This window comes from Gracilinanus agilis, chromosome 4 (assembly GCF_016433145.1).
Source record: "Gracilinanus agilis isolate LMUSP501 chromosome 4, AgileGrace, whole genome shotgun sequence".
NCBI lineage: Eukaryota > Metazoa > Chordata > Mammalia > Didelphimorphia > Didelphidae > Gracilinanus > Gracilinanus agilis.
Genome location: NC_058133.1, coordinates 249,255,323 through 249,278,686, shown reverse-complemented (window position 1 = coordinate 249,278,686; position 23,364 = coordinate 249,255,323). Strand labels below are relative to the sequence as shown.

The 23,364-nt window shown below is 36.8% G+C and overlaps 1 protein-coding gene and 1 pseudogene across 1 annotated transcript; both read right to left on the bottom strand.

Moving 5' to 3' along the window:
* Nucleotides 1-7,627: 7,627 nt before the first annotated feature.
* RPL26 (ribosomal protein L26) lies at nucleotides 7,628-18,543 on the bottom strand. The gene is made up of 4 exons (XM_044673644.1): nucleotides 18,446-18,543; nucleotides 17,769-17,941; nucleotides 14,162-14,302; nucleotides 7,628-7,793 (listed from the first exon to the last, which is right to left on the bottom strand). Exons 2-4 carry the CDS (start codon nucleotides 17,934-17,936, stop codon nucleotides 7,665-7,667), a joined length of 438 nt encoding a protein of 145 aa, XP_044529579.1. The 5' UTR covers nucleotides 17,937-17,941; nucleotides 18,446-18,543; the 3' UTR covers nucleotides 7,628-7,664.
* A 1,856-nt stretch (nucleotides 18,544-20,399) lies between these two features.
* On the bottom strand, nucleotides 20,400-22,818 carry LOC123246306 (annotated as a pseudogene).
* Between the last annotated feature and the right edge of the window lie 546 nt (nucleotides 22,819-23,364).

Below are 23,364 nucleotides of genomic sequence, written 5' to 3'. Positions count from 1 at the left end.
GGGCAAATCACTTAACCACAATTGCCTAACCCTTGCCACTTTTTTTTTTTATACCCCTACCTTCTGTCTTGGAGCTAATACACAGTATTGGCTCCAAGGCAGAAGATTGGTAAGGGTAGGCAATGGGGGTCAAGTGACTTGCCCAGGGTCACACAGCTGGGAAGTGTCTGAGGCCAGATTTGCCCTTACCACTTTTCTGCCTTAGAATAGATGATTAGTATTGATTTTAAGACAGAAGGTAAGGGTTTAAAAAAATATGCAAAAAAACTCCAAGGTTTAAGGATTTACAACCAATAAGAGAAAGGATGTCTAAATGTAATAATAACTGATATATAACACCATAATGTTTGTAAAAGTGCTTTTCTTTTCCTTTAAATACACCCTCTCAGACTTCTTTATCACAATCAAGGACACGAATATCCTCCCATTCTCCCAGGCTCAAAACCTAGGTGTCACATTCGAGCTTTTTACTCTCATGCTCCATTTCACCCCCCCATCCAATTTGTAGCCAAGGTTTGTGGATTTCACTTATGTAACACCTCTCCTATAGAACCCCTTCTCTGATACTGCCACCATCTTGGTGCAGGCACTCATCTCCTCACACCTGGACTATTGCAATAGCCTGTTTGTTGGTCTGCTTACCACTAGTCTCTCCTCACCCCAATCTGTCCTTCACTAAATTGTCAAAGTGATCTTCCTGAAGCACAGACAGTTTTTACTCAATCAATCCTGATAGTTTCCTTTCACTTCCAGGCTAAAATTTAAATCCTCTGGTGTTCAAGGCCCTTCATAATCTACTCCCTGTCACCCACAATCTTTCTAGTCTTTGTCTAATCTTCTACACCAAACACCTCCCCCTACACACATTTCATTTCAATGACAATGACATCTTTGCTATTCCTTGGACAATTTACTCTCCCTCCTAAGTGGGTGTTTTCATTGTCCCTCATGGAAGGAATACTTTGTTTCTCATCTAGTTTCTTTCAAAGTCTCAGTTAAATCTCAATTTATGCAGGAAGCCTTTCCCAAACCCTCTTAATTCTAGTACCTTCCCTCTGTTGATTATTTCCCATTTATCCTGTATATGGCTTTTTTGTACATAGTTGTTTGCATGTGGTTTCCTTTATTAGACTGTGAGCTTCTCCAGGGCAGGGACCACTTTCTGCCTTTTCTTGAATCCCCACTCTAGAACATTGTAGGTCCTTAATAAATGTTATTGACTATCTCACCTGAGTCTCATAACAACCCTTACCTTCAAGCTCCTATCCATATTATGAGGCAGTTTATAATAACTATGCAAGACAGTTTATAATAACAAATGCAGAGAAGTCTGGATAACTATTTTCGTACCTAAAGAAATCAAAGAAAGATAAAAAAGGATCCATATATACAAAAATATTGGAGAATGGCTAACCAGATTATGATATATGAATGTAACGGAATATTGTTGTGCCATAAGAAATTATGAAAGGGACAGTTTTAGAGAAACCTGGGAAGACTTGTATTGATGGATGTAGAATGAAGTAAGTAGGATCAGAATAATTTATATAGTAACAATAACATGGTAAAGACAAACAACTTTGACAGACTTCAGAATTCTTCAGAACTCAGCAATGCTCAACCACAATTCCAAATGAATGATAATGAAGCACACTACCTATGGTAGGGGTCAGCAACCTTTTTGGCCGTGAGAGCCATAAACGCCACATTTTTTAGAATGTAATTTCGTGAGAGCTGTATAGTGCTCACAGTGCGCGCTCCTGTAACAGTGCCTGAAAAAAAATTTGACTTTATGGCTCCTGCAGAAAGAGCCATATCTGGCCCTCAAAAGAGCCAGATATGGCTCCAGAGCCATATGTTGCCGACCCCTGACCTATAGCCTGACAGAGATGTGATGAACTCAAATTACAGGATGAGACATATATTTCACAACACATGATAACTGTGGTAAATGACTTGAATGAAAATATTTGTTGTAAGAATTTTGATTTTGTTTTCATTTCCAGTAGGAATGGTGGGAAGCAGAAGAGGGTTAGGTCTAGGATTCTCTACTGCATCCTACTTTCCCATTAAAAAGAGAAGACAAAGAAAGCCAGAAGGAATCACAGGCAAGTAAGCAGCTTTAAAAGTTACATTTTGTATTAATAATTTGGAAATAGGTCTTGATCAATGACATATGTAAAACCCAATGGAATTACTTGTTGTTTGGGGGGGGGAGGGGAGGGAAAGAACATGAATCATGTAACCATGGAAAAATATTCTAAATCAATTAATTAAATAATTTTTTTCAAAGTGAAAAAATAAAAGTTACATTTTGAATGTATTCTTTAAAAAAAGTAAGCTACATAATAAATATTAGGAGCTTCAACTGTTTATTCCTGCTTATTTTATTTAGTGTTAAATAAAATAATTGATTGTTAAATTCATAATAAAAAGAAAATAGATTTTTTTAAAAACAAGAACATTATATATAACTCACATTTACCCCACTTTGAGGGCTGCAAAGTGCCGTCCCTCCAAATATCCTGTGAGTTAGATAATGCAAGGCTCATACAAAAGAGGGAACTGAGACTGAAAGGTTAGGTGATTGAAATAGGATAATAATAACAGTTACTATGCATATAGGACTTTAAGATTTTAAATGTGTTTTCTGGGTATCATTTCAAAAATTACCTAATTTTATCCTTACAACAATGCTGAGAAGTAGGAACTATGCTTTAAGTGATTTGCCTAGGATCACAAAGCTAATAAATGTGAAACTAGATTTGAACTCAGAGCTCCTTGATCCTAGATCCAGAACATTATCAGCTGTACCATCTGTCTGCCTCCAGGATCATACTCCTAGTATCTGAGGCAGCATTCTCATTTTAGCTCTCTTGACTTGTAGATAAGCATGTTATTCATTACAACATGCTTTCTGTTAAATCTATGCTCTGGTACTAATTACCTATGTGGATTTTATCTATTATCTTTGTGGAAATACACTAAGGACCTCATTTCCTCTTTTAGTATCTTACTCTCTCTAAGTAGGGAAGCTTAGAAACAAAATTTAATACATAAATTTCTATCTGACAGGCTCACATCAAAAATGCAGGATATTGAGTCCTAGTTAAATGGTATCCTTGGATTCAGGTTCTAATTTCTAATAAGAAGCTCCAGTATATCCTGCTTGAGTACACTGACATGGGTGCTTCTTCAACAGGGGGCAGATCAGAGCCTATGAACACCTTTTTATCTCGTGTGATTCTTGACTTTGTCCTCCTTAGAGAATGTACCCAAAGCATGGTAGTCCTATTTAACTTAATTAATTTCAGCTGGCAGTTTTTAAGTACCTACCATGTCTGAGGGCGGCTAGGTGATACAGTGGAATGTAGGACCTGGAGTTAGGAAGACTCATCTTTTGAAATTTAATTTTTTTTAACTTTACCTTCTATCTTTGATACAAGTATCAGTCCCAAGATAGAAGAAGAGTAAGGGGTAGGGATTTAGGGTTAATTGACTTGCCCAGAGTCACACAGCTAGGAAGTGTCTGAGGCCAGATTTAAACCCAGGCCTTCCCAACTCCAGGTCTGTTACTCTATCCTAGTACTGAGTCACCTAGCTGCCTCAAGATTCATCTTCTTGAGTTCAAATCTGGCTTCAGACATTGACACCTTTGTGACCCTGGTCAAGTCATTTAACCATGTTTGTTTCAGTTTTTTCATCTCCAAAATGAACTGGAGAAGGAAATGGCAAACCATTCCAATATCTTTGCCAAAAAAATCCCAAATAGGGTCATGAAGAGCCAGACACAATTGAAAATGACTAAATGATAAAAACTATGTGTTAGGCACAAAGAAGTTAAAAATAAATCTACCCTACAGGAATTTATATCCTATTGGGGAGACATACAACATGTACACAGATAAATACATATGAAGCCATGCAAAGGCATTCAAAGATAAAGAATGCTGAGAGGTATCAAGAAGGATCGTGTGGAGAAAATGACATCTGAACTGTTATTCGTAAGAAAACAGGTATTCTGAGAGGTAGTGGTGAGATCAGAGTATTCCCAGCATAGGCAAAGGCAGAAGATGGAATGGAATATGTGGAGAACAACAAGCAGGCCAGTTTATCATTTTATCACTGCATTTTGCTAAATGACTAGCCCATCTTCTATTCAGATCATACTTGAATGGGAGCTTTTATGCCACTTCTTGCACATAACTTATTATTTGTGACATTGAAGCTATTTTTTGTTGTTGTGTTTAAAAGACCCACTAAAAGTGTGAATGTCCATATCAAGAAGAACCATTTTTTTCTCTTTAAATGTATTTCTTTAATTAATTTAGAATATTTTTCCATGGTCACATGACCCATTGTTCCCTCCTTTACCTCCTCCCTCCTGCCTCTCACAGCCAACAGGCAACTTCAGTGGGCTCTGCATGCACCATTGCTCAAAACCTATCTCCATATTACTAATATCTGCAATAGAGTGATCATTCAGAGTCTACATCCCCAATCATATTCCCATTGAACCATGTGATCAAGCAAATGTTCCTCTTCTGTGTTTCCACTGCCACAGTCCCCTCCCTGGATGTGGACAGCAGAACTATTTTATTTTAATTGTTATGTCATGGAAGGGAGAGGTCAATTAGCTCAGAGGGGGAAAAAAAAAACAAAACAATGACCCATGTCCATTTTGAACAGGTCAAATTTGGACTAGTTTGTATAGTTTGAACGAAGAGAAAAAATTACTAAGCACAAGGTAATAATGTTCCCTACAAGGAGAGATAAAAGCAAAACCGTTTTCAGCTATGGTTTTGCAACATCTTGTAACTTTGCTGGTCATTGTGATAAGAAGGGAACAAAATTTGCAATAACTGGGAGGAAGAAAACAGTAACACAAAGGAGTGCATATAGCAATTTTACTCAAAATAGAGGATAATTCTAAAATGGAGTCAGTTATGTCAAGAGATGGGGAATAGAGGGGGATGTTCTTTTTTTCCTTCCATACTATTCCATCATGTATGTCAACATTGTCTTGCCTATATGTTTGGCCGGGTTGGTGGGGAAGCAGATCAAAATAGACCTTGCTTGAGTAGGCAATCACCAAGTATCAAGGAATATGTTGATTTGATTGGGATAATTTTGTCAAATTCTTTATAGAATCATACATGTCCTAATCCAAATTCTAATTCTCCTAACTCCAATCCTAATAGAAAGATTCTAGGTGTATAAACTACAAATTATCTGCATGGTGGGCTTTCTCTACTACGTTCTTCATGAACACTGCAAAGCAAGGTGGCTTAATGTCCTAAGAAATGATGTTCTTTGCTTCTTGTAGGCACACAATAAAGTTAATTCAACTTGCCTCTTCAAGAACCTGTAAAATCTAACCATTTACTTCAGTATAATTTATTTATGTATTAGGATAGGTTAGAAGGAATATCAGTACTGAGAGAGAGCATGGCATAGTGAATAAAAGATTTTCCTTGGAAGGAAGACCATGTGTAGGATTGTGGGTAATTCACTTAACATTTCAAAGTCCTAGAAAATGTTCTTAAGATTTTAAGTGGCTGATATGCAGATTAAGGAATTTCCCCACATTGATGAAATCTCAGGTCCAAAAAGAAAAAAAAAAAGTTCAGAGTTCAGTTCTCTGTATATCAACTTGTTCATTGGATCTCTATCTCACATTTAGAATATCAGTAATAAAATGAATATTTATAGATGGTCGACAAATTATACACTGATCATTCCTGCAGAGGGAAAAGAAAAGGATTGATGACCATTTGGCATTTTTATTTTTCATGAGTTGCCATGGCTAAAAAAATGACCTTCTAAGAGGCCCATCTGTTGGAGCTAAACTTCATATTTAGCCTTCTGATAGCAGGCATGGTGTATCCTAGGTCCATTTGGGATTTTACTTTGTATAATACTTATTTATATAACACATTCTACTCCTTTCTAGACTTTAAGCTCTTTAAAGGCAGGGATAATGTCATTTTTCATCTTTATGTCATTAACATTTGTTTCTGTTGGTGCTTAAATGGTTGTTGAAATTGGATTAATTAGAATTCTAGATTTAGAGCCTTTAGTTCCAACCCCTTTTTTTAAATTAAGAAATGGAGGACTATATAGGTATCCTGACTGAAGGATATATAGCTAAGCAGGTGGGCAATGGGGTTGGGGCAGGACCACAGGCTGATTCCAAAGGGACTTTGGAAGGGCATTAAGATCAGCCTGGGTAAGGTAGTATTTACTTATCCCCTCTTTTCTACCTGTGATAGAACTAGGGTTTTTTCTTTTTAAAATTTTTCTCTGAAACCATTTCTTACAACACAATAGTATTCCATCATATATATATAAACCATTACTTGTTCATTCATCCCCCAATTTATGGGCACTCTTACATTCCTATTGTTTTGCCACCCCAAAAGAGCTACAATTTAAATTATCTTTAGTTTTACTTAGAATTCCTCTTTTACTAAACTTCCCTCTAAATTATCCTCCCCTCTTCCCAAAGTGGTCTGATTGCTGTCCCTCTGATCTGAGCTTTTTTAAGTTCTTGACCTAGGTTTTGATCTAATCAACAGCAAAATGAGACTGGATTCAGCCCTTGGCCAATCAGGAAATTCTGATGATTTGGAGTATCAAAATTGTAGGCTTCCTTTTGGTCTGGGAAAAATACGGGAACTGAAAAGCTGTTTCTGGGGGTCTGAGCTACATTGCTATCTGCTGCTGAACCTCCTTTTTTGGAGTATTACTTTGGTACTGACTCAATACCTTCCTATTCCTATCCTTTTCCCACACAGCTATCAATGATTTTCCTAAAACACCATATTAATACAAAGATGGACAATCTATGAACCAGTTTTTCTCCTATGGCCCCTACTCAATTATGAAGGGGAGCAACCTTTGATTTGGTCTTATTTCTTTTTGAGTCATATGTGGGAATGGTTAATTCAGTGCTTACCTCATAAATATCTCCAAAAGGAATCAAATATCCTTTTATTGGGTTTGATGGAGGGCAGCATGGAATTTAAGTGGCTCAGTAGATTGAGTCAGGTTTAGAATGGGGAGGTCCTGGGTTTAAATCTGGCTTCAACGCACTTCCTAGCTGGGTCACCCTGGACAAGTCACTTAAACCCATTTGCCTAGCCCTTACTGCTCTCCTGCCTGAAACCAATTTACAGTATAAGACAGAAGGTATGGGTTAAAAAAAACCACTTCTATAAAGATGGTTTTTTATGTTGCAAAAATTGGGAAAAGAATCATAGGATATGAGATTATACTCACTTTTAAACTAGGAACAACTCATCAAGTACATGAATTATAATACTTCCTTGGTAATGAAGAGAGGCTATTTTCTTTCCTTGGAATACTACCCTGACCCTTTCCCAAAAATCTCCTACAAGCAAAAACACTCACCAATGGTAATACAGTTAAGACTATTATAGATAAGTTCTTAATGGGATATGGCCAAGCTTTGTTCTGACCTTGTTTTCTAATGGGGTCACCAACTTGAAAAAATTCCAATTTTTGTAGCTGGTAAATTACTGGAGATTATAAAAGGAAAAAAGGATAAAAAGAACAAGGCAAAGATCTTAGTTTTTTTTAAGCAGCACACAAACACCAGGGGAGGTTTGTTTATTCTAACAATTTAATTAGTTATGTAATTTTTACTCTTGCATTTTTTCAATAGTTTCTTCCTTATATTTGCCCTTTTCCTTTCCTACTTGGCGAGATTTGGCTTTTCGTTCAAGGATCTTTTTTCGATCTTTGTCCAGTTTTAGCCTTGTGATAACCACCTGCAAAAAAGTAGAAAACACAACATACTTTAAGCTACAAGACAACAACTGTACTTAAATCTGGGGCTGCAAAGGATTAGTTCAATTTCCAGAACCCAAAGCAGTAAATATTGTGGCTTATAATCACAAAATAATTAGAAGGAAAACAAAAATAAAAAAACAAAGAATGATTTGTTGTGAGAGGAATTGGGTTCATATCCTGGCCCTGCTATTTATCATATACTTAGGGAAGATGGGTTGCTTAAACTCTCTGGGCTTCAGTTTTCTCATGTATAAAATGAGGGGTTAGAATTACCTTACATCCAACTTTAAAGCCAGGTGCAAGTATGAGATTTACACCCACCCTTCAAGATTAGTGAGATAAAGGATGGAAATAAATATCACATGACAAATTGTGGGGCACAGACTGCATTAAGAGAGCTTTGACAAGACCAGACCAACAAGAGCTGCAATGGTCAAGGTGGAAAAGGTTCTCATATAAGATAGCCCTTGAAGGAAGGTTAAGGTTAGAGAAGGTTCTTCTTTGTACGTCAGTTTCATTTTCCCATTTGCTTATCCTACCTAAGCCAGCACCAACATTACCAGTAGAGATAAGTTCATTGTCCCTGGAATTGGTCCCAACCCACCAGTTGAAGTATGAGTGCCTGGTGAATTTTTTTTGCTTCTCTCAATGGTTTGATTTGGGGGCTTTAATTGTAATTGTATAATCTTACAATATTCCCCTTAAAAATGTGTATGAGTTAAAACCTGTCAGGTTATTATTCTGCTCAAAATATGAGGTTATATCGTTCAGCTATCATCCTCTTCTTCCTGTTTATTCATGGCCTGTATGAGAAGTTCCTGTTTCTTCCAATCTCAAAGAAATTCTAATGAAAACTACTATGCTAGATAATAATTTAAGTAGTTTCTGATGGATCTACATAAAGAATCTGCAAATTTACCAATATACTTTTATTTATACATTTCTAAATGTTTCTTAAATTAGCACTGAAAATTTTATCATGGAATGCATTTCTTACACCAGACTTTCTTTTTCAACAGTGCTGGACTGACCCTGGTATCCAGTATTGAGAACATGACTAAAAAATTTCTAGTTTAAAATATCACCACTATTTTATGATATTATAGGTTTTTAGAACTTTCAAGTATAACTTTGTTAAATGAACAGAATAATATTAAGGTGTTGTTTTTTTGGGGGGGAGGGGGGAAGAGAATGACTGAGTGTCTTGGAATATATACAATACTGTTTAATGCTGATAATGTCTTACTGTGTTTACCAATTAAACTTTATTATATGTATAACAATATGGATTAAGCAAGTTTTTGCTTATATCCTTGCTTTCAGCCATCCACAGGTGTTGGAACATATCCTTTAGGCCCCTGCTATATACACAATTATAACAATTATGGGAAAAATGTATATAAATGTATACGTGACTAGATCAGGAAAAAAATCAGTTACTGGTATCTCTAACAATACTATTTATTATAGAGGGAAAAAATCCAAAACTACAACTCCACAGTTCCTAGGGGAACAATCATCATCTGACATGGCAGTTGCAATGAGGCTGGCTTTATATGGCTATTTACAACCAGCAAGTTATCTTATCAGTAGACTATTCAATTCTATAAACATTTATTAGGCATAATAAATATGCTTAAGGCATTGTGCTACAACTTTAAGTTTTTGCTTTACATGTGAAGAAAATGCTGCAAGGTATAAGGTTTATAGCTTTCAGCAGGGTGACATGGTCTCAATGGAACCACTGGATTAAGGGGGTTATATACAGACATGTTGGGGAACACTAAAAAAATTTCCAAAAACTGGCTAGCTTGTGGCATCCCAAAATGACACTGTTTTCCTCTTATATAAAATTTGGCAGTAGCTATTAGAGGAAAGGCACATTCAGAGAAATGGAAGTAAACATAAATCTTGATGAAGGATTACTGGGAAGCTATGGACACTAGTGACAAAGGATTAGAAAGTAGAGATGGGATGCCCCCTATAGCAAAGGAAGGAGAACTTGAATTCACTGAATTGCTTACAGGGGATCAGTATAGATAAAAAATGAGATAATGGTGCAAAGGCATATGGTGAAAAAATAATGAAACATGTTCAGTGTCCTAAAAGATAGGAACAAATAGTTCTCCAAAGGTTAGCAAATTATTAAGAACCACACAAAAGAAAAATTCCAAATCACTAATAAAATAGGAAAAGTCAACACTGGGGGAAAGAGAGGATAAGGGACAAACAAGCTCACTATTTCAATTGTTCTGGAAAGTAATTTGGAACTATTCAAGCAAAGTGACTAAAATATCCATACTCTGACCCAAAGATTCCACTGCTGGAATATACCTCAAGGAAGTCACTGAAAAAAAGAACACAAAAATATGTAGAGCAGCCATCTTTTGTAGTAGCAAAGAAATGGAAATAAAGCAGACCTTTATTTATGTCCAAACATTTAGAGTGTTAGAGTGGTTAAACTAAGGTATATCATTGCAAGATACATGAATAAAACAAAACAAAAACATAAACTAAAACAAAGGAGAGCCAGAAAAACAATATAGGAGATGACTACTTAAGACAATGTAAATGAAAAGGACAACCACAAAACAACTGCAACTGTTAAGACAGATATCCTTTGTAGAGGTGTTGGGATCTGTGAAGTGCAACTGATGGAAGGATTTTTTTTTTGATATACTGATTAGTTTTGATGAATTTTTTTTCCTTCCTCCTTTTAAAAACCTTTCATTAAAAAGGATGGTTCTGGGGGCAGCTGGGTAGCTTAGTGGATTGAGAACCAGGCCTAGAGACGGGAGGTCCTAGGTTCAAATCTGGCCTCAGACACTTCCCAGCTGTGTGACCCTGGGCAAGTCACTTGTCCCCCATTTCCTAGCCCTTACCACTCAGTCAATACCAAAGTATTGACTGAGATGGAAGGTAAGGGTTTTTATTAAAAAATAAAAATAAAAAGGATGGTTCTTTGGGAGGATAGAGGTATTGGAGAAAATCTAAGTATTGTAAAAACAAAAGATACTAATCGATAACAACCTTTTAAAAAGAAATGTATAGGGAAAGGCTATAGGATAACAATCCTCATTTTTTTTTTTAAACCCTTACCTTCCATCTTGGAATCAATACTGTGTATTGGTAATGTAGTAGAGTAAATGATTAAAACTGAAACTGATCAACTGACCCCCACCCTGCATACCTACTTGTTGTGTAACCATAAACTACAGGATGTTCCAGGGCAAAGTCTTGCTTTCTCCTAAGCACCAGACCGAAGCCCTAAGTCTCTTCATCTCTAGGGCAAAGTCTTACTTCCTCAAGCACCAGATCAAAGCTTCAAAAATGTATATAAACTCTATTCTGATTATGTTATAATTGGAACTCCTTGGCTGAGTTCCCCTAGAGCGCTAGCAATGAAGACTTCCCTTTGTTTGGATTGTATTGTCTCTGTGTGCTCCTTGGGCGATGGTCATTCACTCGGACCCTAACAGTTCTAAGGCAGAAGAGTGGTAAGGGTAGGCAATGGGGGTCAAGTGACTTGCCCAGGGTCACACAGCTGGGAAGTGTCTGAGGCCAGATTTGAACCTAGGACCTCCCATCTCTAGGCCTGGTTCTCAATCCACTGAGCTACCCAGCTGTCCCCAACAATCCTCAATTTTGCAGTTAAGGTTTATAAAATACTTGCCTTATGACCACCCTACAGAACTACAAGTATCACTCAAGACTTAGAGATGTAGTGATGTGCCAATGGCTACACAGTTAATAAATGTCATACTTAAGATTAAGACACATCTCCTGCATCTAAAATCTATGGTATGGCTGTCTCAAAGTAGAATAGTATCTAAAAGTGAGGTTTCCCACTTTGAGACAGGGTTGAATCCAACTCAATTCTGATAGGACTGTTAGTCATTTTCCCAAGCCCAAGGTGGTGCTACTTTAAGCAAAGTGCTTTTTTTGTTTCTTTTTTAAAAACCCTTACCTTCCATCTTAGAATCAATACTGGGTATTGGTTCTAAGGCAGAAGAATGGTAAGGGCTAGGCAAAGAGGGGTTAAATGACTTGCCCTGGGGTCCCACATAGCTAGGACATGCTTGAGGCCAGATCTCCTATCTTTGGGCCTGACTCTCAACCCACTAAGCCACCCAACTGCTCCACAAGTGAAGTTTTGATTATGCTAAATAAGGAGACAAAGAGTACAGTGTAGATTAATAAAATGTACACTGTTATACTACTGAATACTTAAGAATAAAATCCAATATAAATACAACATGTGTTGGCTGAAGGAAAAGGCAATGGAAGAGTAAATAAAAATCTCAGAATGACAGCTAAGACAGTATCAGTGACTGTCTACTGATTGTAAATAATTGAACCAGGATGATCAATGATTAAGTGATTAAGCATTAACTTTAGGAATAAGAGACCTTGTGACTGTTCCCCTTGGGAGGAAAGAGTGAACTTGATATATATTCTGGGAAACTAATGGCAGGGTTCTGGCCATCCTTTCCCTTTAAAATATGCTGTTTAATAAATACCTTGACACCAGTGTTAAGTTAAAGAAAACCTCAAAATAGTCCAATTTTGAATTTAAACACCAAAAACATTCTCTAAACTGGACTTTTGACCCTGTTTCTTGTTTTCTTTAGCTAGATTTCTTGTAAACCCTTAAAAAGTCCAGCTTTCTCATAGTCTTTTCTTCCACGTTTTTGTTCTTCCCTAAAAAAGAATGCAACAGAGCTAGAATGGCTATGGCACAACTGACAGCAAAATCGAAAAAGGGTGTGTTGAGTTTTACATTTTGTGAAATGCCACCTCTGCTTAAGGACGAGCATTTTAATCTCCACCTTATGGAACCAAAGACTTATGTTATCTTCATAAGTGAAGCATTCCGTTGTATGTAAGTTCTCTACTTGTTGAATGTCCTTGATACCTTCCCCCATCAAGATTCTTTCATTCATTCCCAAGGCATCCAGTTCTACTATAAACTTCATCCTGAGAAAGGTTCCTTTAGAAGTAACTTAAGATTTCAGTTAAAGTCTTCTGTAACACTAGAGGCAAATTAATTGATTAACTGCATGAACTTTTTTATGTTGTTAGGTATCAAAATGAATGGGTGTAGACAACAAATTTTTCTATTTGTTCTAAGAAAGAAGACAAAGGGGATGCCATGGAGGTGGTTTTTACTTGTGCTTAAGTAATTGGATTTAATTAGCTAGGAAGAAATGGTTATAGATTTTAAGGTAAGGAGAATTGCATAGGCAATGCCTTTGTTAGAAAACAGTATGTTAGAGTAGAAAGGACTCAGGATTTAAGAATCAGGATCTGGGTTTGACCTTAAGCAAACAACTTCCTTTCTTGCAGTCTGTTTCTGCAACTGCAAAATTGAGGTTAACTGTGAGAGAAACATATCCTTTCCTAAGACTAAAACTAGAATCCAGTAAACCATATTTTCTCCTATTCACAGAATATTTGAATGGTTACCAACCAGTCTGCCCATTAATTCTAAGTTGATGATCTTTGCCACCCATCTAATTTTTATTCTGTGAAGCATCATCTGTGCTGAGTGTTGATTAAAGAAAGAATGCTATCACAGATAATCTGAATTACTATTACTTGGGAGCCAAATGTCTGCTGTCACTGCACAAGATACCTATAGATAGGCACCACTTTTTGAGGCTTCATTCATTTGAAGACACTGCTTATTCCTTCATGGATAGCTCACATCTCACTGTCTTTACCCTCAATTCAACACTTAAAAAAAAAAATCTTCAAATCTCTCCCTTCCCTGTTTTTAAAAAAATATTTTCAAATAACAAATATTTATCTCCCTTAAATCATATCTACACAGAACAGGCTAAATAAATCCAAAAACTAGCATATCCGAAAATGCACGTCCTTTTCTTCATTTTAAGTTCATCACTTCTCTGTCAGGAGGTGAACGGTGTTTCAATTTTATTCCTTTGGACTGCTGGTTCATAATGATAAACTAATGTCTGACCAAAGCAAAGTAACAAAGTGCGCAAGTAAATAATTCCTTGAAATTTTAAGGAATATACTAGAGGCCAACTGCTCTTGGACTGTTGGGTAAATTATAATTATAAAGCACTTTACTATATCATCAAATTTCAGAGACAACTTCAAGTTTGGTACTATAGATATTATTCCCATTTTATAGATGATGGAATCAGAGACTTAGCAGAAACAGAAGATAAGTGACTTGCCCTTCTATGATAAGCTGTTAAATGGAACAGGTAGGATTTGGACCCAGCTCTTTCTAATTTAAAGTCTAGTACCCTTTAGTCACTATTATCTGTGGCCTTTTTCCTCTCCTCAGGCACCAACATGCCCTGAAATACCATACCTTGCTGGGGTGAATGCCCACATGGACAGTTGTACCATTAGCCTTCTCCCGTTGCACACGCTCAATGTAGATCACATATTTCTTTCTATAAACTTGGACCACTTTGCCAATCTGCTGACCTTTGTAGTGTCCTCGAACGACCTTAAGAGCAAATTTACAAAAGAAATATGTAGGATGAAAGTAAAAACAATCAATTGTAACATTACAGAATATACAAACAAACAATAGACATCTATTTCAAGATATCTAAAAGGCAGTTGGAGACATTAAGACTGGAGGTCAGTAGAGATCAGGGGAAAAAAGGTAGATAAATAAAACTCATCAGCAGAGAGATGGGTTTCGCTGAGATCAAGTAAAATAGAGAGGAAAGGAAGTGGAGACTATTTATGGTAGTTAGCCTTTTTTCAGAAGTTTAGCTACAAAGGGTAGAAGAGAAATAGGACAATCATTATCAGGTTTAGAAGGATCAAGTGAGGGTTGTTTTTTTTCCAACTGGGGGAGACATGAACATATTTGTAGGCAGAAGGAAATAAGCCAGAGGAAAAGGAAAGACTGAAGATAAATGAAAGATGATAGAAGGAGGTAATCCAGTGGAGATAGGATGGAACTCAATCACTTGAACAAGTAGGGGGATTAACTTTGGTAAGGAGTAAGGTCATTTCATCATGTGAGACAGGGGTGAAGGGGGATGGCACAAAAGGCATCTGAGGGATGAGGAAAAGGGGAAGAGAGGGAGTTTACAGTGAATGGCCTCATTTCCCCCCTATAAAACATGAGGTAAAGTTCTCAGCTGAGGTAGTGAGAGGAAGGGGAACTACAGGTTTTACATATCCTTATTTTTTGAGGATGACAGCTACCATGATACTCTCTCTTCCCTAGAATATCCTATAAGGTATCATTGTCAGCATTCTAAATTATGAAAGATTTTTTTAACTCTTAAAGACTAGTTGAAAATCTCAACCTACCAACACAATTACTCTTTATTGCTTCAAAAGAAGTGCCTTGGTTGGATGCAACTTTTAGAGAATGAAACAGGTTTGGTCTGCTCCAAGGTATATCCTTGACCCTCTTCCTAAATTAATTTCATTCTGCTTTATTATGAATTAAATTTCCTAGTTGGAGATTCATTTAGGTTAATAGCATCCACTTTAAAAAGAGGCAAACCCTTTTGGGAGCACCAAGAGTGTACAAACAAATACAGGTCACTCCAATCCTAAAAAAATTCCTCTGATCATTCGATCTCTTCCAACTACCGTTTCAATAATTGTCTTTACTGATAAAACTTTTTGAAAATGTTTCCTACTATTCTAAGTTTTAGTATCCTCAACTGTAAAGTGGGAGGTAAGTGTTATTAGTATTCCCATTTAATGGATGAGGAAACACAGCTTGGTTAAGTGACTTAACCAGGGTCACACAGCTAGGTACCATCTAGCCACTAAATTGAGGCTCACTGTATTACATATTATGTAAATTGATGAATTAATGTCAGTTATAATCAACCCAGTAGATGTTTCTACTTCCTTATTTCCTTGCAATCAGCATTTGCACTATTCAATAATCCTGAAACATCTTTCAAAGGCCTTTTTCCAGGTCTCATTCTCTTGGATCTCTTTGTTCTTGACTTCAAAGATATCAATCTACTGGTTCTCTTGCTTCTTTCTAACTCTAAATGTGGATGTAGCTCTCTGTTACTTATTCCACAGCATCAACTACTATACAGTGATGTGTTGGATTGAGGTCTTCCCAGAGCCAATTATTAAAATTTTCATATGAATGCTTACAATTGGAAATTGGCAACCACTACAAATCAGGGCTAGATTTATTATTTTGTCGATTGCCAAAATGATAGACATTATGCTAATACAGCAGATTAAAGTGTGTCATCCATGTACACGAGCCAATTGTTAAATGTTTAACAGTACAACACTGATATGTTCCCAAATCTAATGTCCAGTGCTGATCTTTCTTCTGAGCTGGAGTCCCAGATCTCCAGTTGCCAATAAGATAAATAGCATATCACATCCAATATGTTCAAAATCAAGCTCATTCCCCCCCCCCACCTCTAAACCTGATCTTTCTTCTAATTTAAATCTCTCCTAAAAACTTGGATCTTCTCTCCTTTACATACATGCAATTTATTACAGATGCTAATGATTCTATCTCTTTAAATGAACAAATTTACATACACAATAAAACAAGAGGATTACACATAAATTTCTGATTTTCTATAAACACTTGTTTCCTTATCTAGCCTCAGACTAATCCTTTCAGGTTAATTCATTTCCACTCGCTTCTTTCCAACCTATCCTTCCACTGCTGCCGGAACAATATTCATTATGCATATTAAAGATTAACACAATTGTAAACCATTAAAAAATCCAAAGCATGTTAATACAAAATCTTGTTCACCTTTCACAACAATAAGCACATTACTTATTTGTAGTCTTGCCCATTGCTTTACTCAAGGTTTTAGTGGACTCCCTTGACATTCAAGACCCTACATAACTTATTCATTCTTATCTCATTTTATTTTCTCCTCTATGAAGTACCTCTTCCACTTAAACCAGCCAAGTTTCTGCCCACTTCTAACAGAGCAGATATATGGACATTTAGGCTGTTTCTTATGTCAGAAATGCTCTTCCTTTTAGGAAATGTACATTCATTTTTAAACTTCAAACTGTAAGCCAAATTCAAATTCTTCCATCTGTTTTCAAACATGAAAATACTTTTATGTAGCTTTCTAGTGAACTTATGGTATAACAACATACTTTAAAATTATGTTATTGCCTTATTTTCTATTAAGTTCAATGATTTGAGGGCTTATGTTTTATTTAACTTAACCCCCCAGTACATAGTATTTAGAATAGTAAGTTAGTATCTACATAGTGCTTTATAAAATTATCTTATCTTGCCCTAGCAACAAGCCTGGGAGACAGATACCATTATTCCCAATTACAGATGAGTAAACCATGGCAGAGAGAAAGGTGCAAGTCACTTTAAAGCTATTAAGTGTCAGATTTGAACTGAGGTCTTTTTGACTCCAAATCCAACCTTTATCCATTACAACACCTAGCTGCAGAGAGAAAGGACCTGATGCTATGATTTCATTACAGGGACTTCCCTGGGGAAACAACTTCCACCAAACCAAGTGGGTACCTTTTGGGCAACTCAATGAGTCCTAGATTTGCCCAAAGTACTAAGAGTTATTTGATTTGCTCAGGGTCATACAAGTATTATGTGTCAGAGAAAGGAAATGTATGTATGTATATGGCCTCTTTCACACCTAGGAGGAATACATAAAAATATTTTTACCTGTTGCTCAAAAATTATTCAAGGGAGCTAACTGCTCCTTTCACCTAGGCTATCAAGGTAATAAAATAGGTTGGTCTGTAGGATGAAGTGATATGAAGTTCACCCTATGTAAAATTGTAACCTTCTGGGTTACTGAAAACATATTCCATATTCTAATTTTTGACTAGATCTTTCAGATCAATTCGCCTCTATTCTCCTGTCTTTCCCAAGTCCTCCTTTATAATGCTTGCAGAACAATCTTTATAGTGCTTAGGGCCAGATCTAAGTGTACTTAGAAGCACATAGAGTTACATACCTGGACTTCATCATCTTTTCGAATTGGCATGGAACGGACATTGTACTTCTGTCTTAGCTCCTTAGAAAGAGGAGAAGACATAATCTTCCTCCGTATGTGGGAAGGGGCATTGAAATGCCTCTTGCGGTTCTTGCTTCGGTCAGAGGTCACAAAGGGATTGAACTTCATTTTGACTACAGGAAAGGCGGCAGAAAAATTAAAAGATACGGTTAGACTAGAACTCAAAATCCACATCTTTTGACTCACAGTTGCTATATAGCAGATAGGAAAGCCTATTCCTTCAAATTCTCAGTCTCCTGGTCTAGGGATCTTCCCCCGTCGCCCCTCTACCCTCCCCCAAACCTCAATGTGTTTGGGGTGGGGTGGGCAGGACTGGACTTTGTACAACAAAAGGAATCTACTTTGCAATAAAAGAAAACCTATAACCAATGCATTTCCGCCCCCCACCCCCCACCCCACCACCAACGGTGAAGTCCCCAGTGCCCGGTCCCCCCGACCACGGGCAGGCAGTAGCACCCGGGCCAGGGCTCCAACCACGGTCCCCGCCCGATTCCATTCAGGTGCCCAGTGAATTCCTGGAATCACCAAAGCCACAGTCCGCTCTTTGCCCAGCCGAGAGGGCAGTTATAGAAGGCAGATGGCGGCGGATTACACTACGACAAACGAGAGAAGCTCACCCTTAGCGCCACCAGAGATGGCCACAGAAGAGAAGAGACTTGGAAGCTACTTCCGCCTCCTGAGAAGGGCGAGGGGGAAAGGCGTAACAGCGTAAGTCTCGCGATATTCTAGGAGACCTCTCGGCGCCCGTTCACCCTGTCACCATGGCGACAAGGAAACGCTGTTTTCCCCTTTTGGCTACCCACCTCCTTCGGTTCACAAGTATTTCCTTTCCAGTCTCTTTAAGTCCAATTTAGTAACTTTAATGGAGGTGGGATTGAGAGGGAACATACTCAGTTTGGTTTTTAAAACCCTCATAAAACTAAACCAAAGCAGCCAAAATTAGAAATAAAGCAGCAAATTGGGAAACAATTCTTTTAAAAAAATGTTTCATTAATTTAGAATAGTTATCCATGGTCACATGACCCATGCTCCTCATTTCCTCCTCCCGCCCCACTTCCGTAGCCAACGAGCAATTCTACTGGATTTTACGTGTATCACTGATCAAGACCTATTTCCATATTGTTAATATTTGCGATAGAGTGATCATTTAGAGTCTACATCCCCAATTATATTCTCATCGAATCTTGTGATCAAGTAAATTTTTTTCTTCTGTTTGGGAAACGATTCTTCGGCAAGTTTCTCTGAGAAATGACTCATTTCTCAAATATATGGGGAACTGAGCCAAATTTATAAAAAATAGGAGCCATTCCCTAATTGAACATATTCTTTTTCTTGCTTCTTTTTTTTTTTTTTTTTTTTGGGCCACATGGCTAATATAAAAATGTTTTACATGATATGACTTCACATATTTAATGGGTATCATATTGTTTGCCTTCTCAATGGGTATGGGAGGGGCTGGGGGGAGAGAATTTGGAGGTCAGAATTTTAAAAAACAAACATTTAAAGTAAATATTTAAAAAAAATCTCTATACAATTTGTCCTCAATTTATCTTTTCAGCCTCATTGGACTCCACCCCCCAACCCAGCCCTCACCCCTGTGATCCAACCAACTCTGAAATTTTCTTTTTCTCCATTTTTTAATGACAAAATAATAATCCGATACCATCATATACCACAGTTTGTTCACCCATTTCCCAAATGATGTTTACCCCTCTCAGATTCTAGTTCCTTACCTTTTTTGTTTCCTTATGCAAATAGACCTGAGCCAACTGTTAAACTTTATTCCTTTAACTTCCCTCTTCATGATCCAGAAACTTCTTTTACTTGTTACTTTATGGAATGGTACCTCTTATCCTCCTTACCTCTTATCCACCACCAAAACCCCTTCCCTTGTTTTCCTGTTAAATTTGATGTATTTCTTTTTTTTTAATAAAAAAATTCTTTGCTTATTTTACATCTCGTCTTCCTTTTGTTACTAGTGTAACACTCAGATCTTTAAAATAGGTATTCAAGAAGCATGGTTATTATTTCTAAATCAAAGTTAAGTGAAAGGTAAATGAATTATAATTTGTTGCAGCTGCTGTTAAATATTACATTTTGCAAGCCAAAAGTAACTGTCTACTGATGATTTACTCCATTAAAGTCTGTGAAACTCCAAAAATAATCATATCAGTGTTTACAGATACTCCTTTAAATCTGAGAAAAAGCAAACATTTTCTTATTTCTAATTATGCCTGTGTTATAAACTTATGACTACTGGCAACCTTACATGGAAAAAGGTGTGAAATTTGATGCACTAATAAAATATGAAATAAAGACAAATTTGAGGTAGAAGTTGGACAATGTAGCCCATAACTTCTTTACAGGACTTATCATTTCCAGTTACCATTGTATCTTTCGAGTTTATTTGTATATGACAGCTTCAAGTTGTCTTAACATTATCTATACAAAAAGTCGTCTTAACATTATCTATACAAAATTAATATTAAAAAATGACCAAACAGAAGAAACAGACAAACTTTTGATGTGTCAGAAGAGAATATATTGGTTTTACTTGATGACTACCAACAATTATATTAATAGTAGCCATTGATTATAATCATAGTGTCCATACTGATCATGGTAATAAGGTTCTTGTCTGTGCTGCTGATAATAATTACTCCAGTGTCTTCCATGCCACTGATTAGATCTGTTATCACTTAGCCAACACCATCTACCATCCTTTCCTCAAAACAGTTACCTTGCAACCTATTGCCTCTGTTTTTTTGATTACCACTAGATCTATTTTCTTCAGTAATTGGAGGGGAGTCCCCAGGGTGTCTCAGGCATTCCTAATACTCTATCATCTTCTGAGAATTGATTGGCAACTATCTTTTCAAAATTTGGGACATCAAGAGTGTTATGCAGTTTAGTTGATTTTTTTGGTGAAGAAATGTAAGTCCTCAAGAATCAGAGTCTCTTTCCTCACATGGCCTGGCTTATTCCTCCTGGGCAGGAGTCTAGTCCACATTGTTCTTTGGTACCAAAGAGCAAACACACTTTGGTTCTCAGGCTGCCTACCTTAAGAGCCACTTCCAGTGCTATGATTTGATGTATTTTCAAATAATAGTGACGATCATATTTCCCCTATCCCTTCCTCTATGCTCCTATATTCTTCTCACGTACTCTAATTATAAGAAATGGCAAGTTCTACCCCATTCTTGGTAGTTCACTAGACAGTCTTCCATTTTTATACAAGAGATCAGGGGCGTGCCTGATTTGTTAAGACAATCACAAGTACTTTCAGCCACAGATCAAAGTCCTTGATTTACTCAAATCTGTTCATCATCACCATCATAATTATGTAGCACTTTAAGATTTGCAAATGATTTACATTCATTGTTTTATTTAAGAAGAAGAAGGTTCTCCATATACACAAAAATATTTGTAGCTGTACCTTTGATAACAAATAATTGGAAACAAAGTAGATGCCCATTAAGTAGGGAATGACTAAACAAACTGTAGTGCATGAATGTAATGGTATGTTATTTCAATATAAGAAATGATGGCTATGATGAACATAGAGAAGCTCAGAAAAATCTATATGAATGCAAAGTGAATTAAGAAGATCCAAGGAAACAATATGTACCCTGAGTACAATAGAGCAAACAGAAAAAAACAGCTGCAAAAAAAAAAAAGTCAAAAGTGAATTTGAGAGGGGCAGCTGGGTAGCTCAGTGGAGTGAGAGTCAGGCCTAGAGACAGGAGGTCCTAGGTTCAAAACCGGCCTCAGCCACTTCCCAGCTGTGTGACCCTGGGCAAGTCACTTGACCCCCATTGCCCACCCTTACCACTCTTCCACCTATGAGTCAATACACAGAAGTTAAGGGTTTAAAAAAAGGGAAAAAAAAAGGTTTAAAAAAAAAGTGAATTTGACTCTCTCATTCAACCCCTATGCAGAGGTGGTTAGTTCACAAGTATTATATATTATATATATTTTCAGACTTTTTAATATATTGATTAGTTATGTTGATTTTTTCTCTCTTATTGTCTTTAAAAATACTATTTGTTATATGGAATGGAGGGAGGAAAAGTGGATTCTAGGAGATCCTGGTAATGCAAAACCAAAATATATCAATAAAACTTTTTTTCAAAAAAAGGAAAGAAATATAAATTTTTTTTAAACCCTTACTTCTGTCTTGGAACTGGCCCTCAATCCACTGAGCTACCCAGCTGCCCCCTAAAAATTTTTCTTAAGGATTCCTTTGACTACCTCCTTCAAATTTTATTATACTGCCTTGTTATTTTCTTTGGCAGAATTATCTATTGTTTCTGTAATATATTTTTTGTCATATATTCTTTAGTCTACACTTAAGTCTGAACATTTCTTTAAATTTTTCATATTGATTGTATTTATATATAATTTTCATATGAGTTAAGGATATGTTTAACATTTCTCTTTTTGCAAATGGAGAGTTTATGGTTTTTGTATGCCCTAGGACAGTCAATATTTGAAAAAGTGTTTAGGCAGCAGGTGGTGCTAGTGAGCAAGGCAAGTGGAACTGTTAGTATTGGGAAAGGAGCTCCCTCTCTCTTTTGCAGGGCTTGTCTTTTTCTCAGCTCCCTTCTCCCTCCAGGGGGAGCCACTCAAGGGAGTGGCTTTCTTTCAAACCTAGCTTTCCTAAGCAAGGGAAATGCAAACACAAGTGTTAATACTCACAACTTTGTTCAATTTCAGCCTGTTACTATTACTAAGAACAATGAAGCTCAAACTCACATATACTTTCTCCCACTTTGTCCTAACAGCCCCACATCCCTAGATCTGCTCTTGCTGATGAAACCTATTATCTCTCTAGAACGAGGAATATTCTTTTTTATAATCTCCTATTTTTAAACCTTATTTAGGGTTTGTGTGTTTGTTGCTTGTGTAGGTTATGTGTGTCCACCTGGCTCTATCTCAATGTGGCTAACAGGGAAATAAGGTCTCTAGAGTTTCTCTTGCACTCACCCATTTTGATGAGAGACGTTGATTGCTAGAGAGCAGGCAAATGGGATGTCAAAGTTAGTACTTCTGCTCTCCTAAGACAGGCTAGAATGATATCAGTACCCTCCTAAATATTGCTAATTTTTAGATTTAAGCTGAGTTCCTGATCTCTATCCTTTTAACAAGGAAAGTGAGCTCCAAGTTATATATCAAAAGGACTGACTCCTTTTCCATCAAATTCTAATCCATGACGATCATCATACATAGCAAATAGCAAATAAACTAATAATAAACTAAGCTAATAGCAAACAAATCAAAGAAATTATACAGGTTACAATATAACAGACAATACACAGAATGAATAAATACTCCCACAGAGAGTGACATATCTCAGAGAGAGAGACAGAGATAGACAGAGACAAATAGAGACAGAAAAAAACAGAAAGAGAAAGAGAGAAATCTCGCCCAATGAAAATTTCCTCAGGCTTTAGGATGGTAAAAATATGGATGGGAAAAATAGAGGTTCCTTTATTTGCCAATTTCTTCCCAGCATTTTTTCTTCCCATAAGGAAGC

What these genes read in the sequence shown, in the direction of transcription:
- RPL26 (XM_044673644.1), bottom strand. Translation starts at nt 17,936, where the DNA reads ATGAAGTTCAATCCCTTTGTGACCTCTGACCGAAGCAAGAACCGCAAG. An exon ending in GAAAAGATGATGAAGTCCAG is followed by an intron (nt 14,303 to 17,768) that starts GTATGTAACTCT and finishes TTTGCTCTTAAG; the next exon opens with GTCGTTCGAGGACACTACAA. An exon ending in TGGGCATTCACCCCAGCAAG is followed by an intron (nt 7,794 to 14,161) that starts GTATGGTATTTC and finishes ACTTTTTTGCAG; the next exon opens with GTGGTTATCACAAGGCTAAA.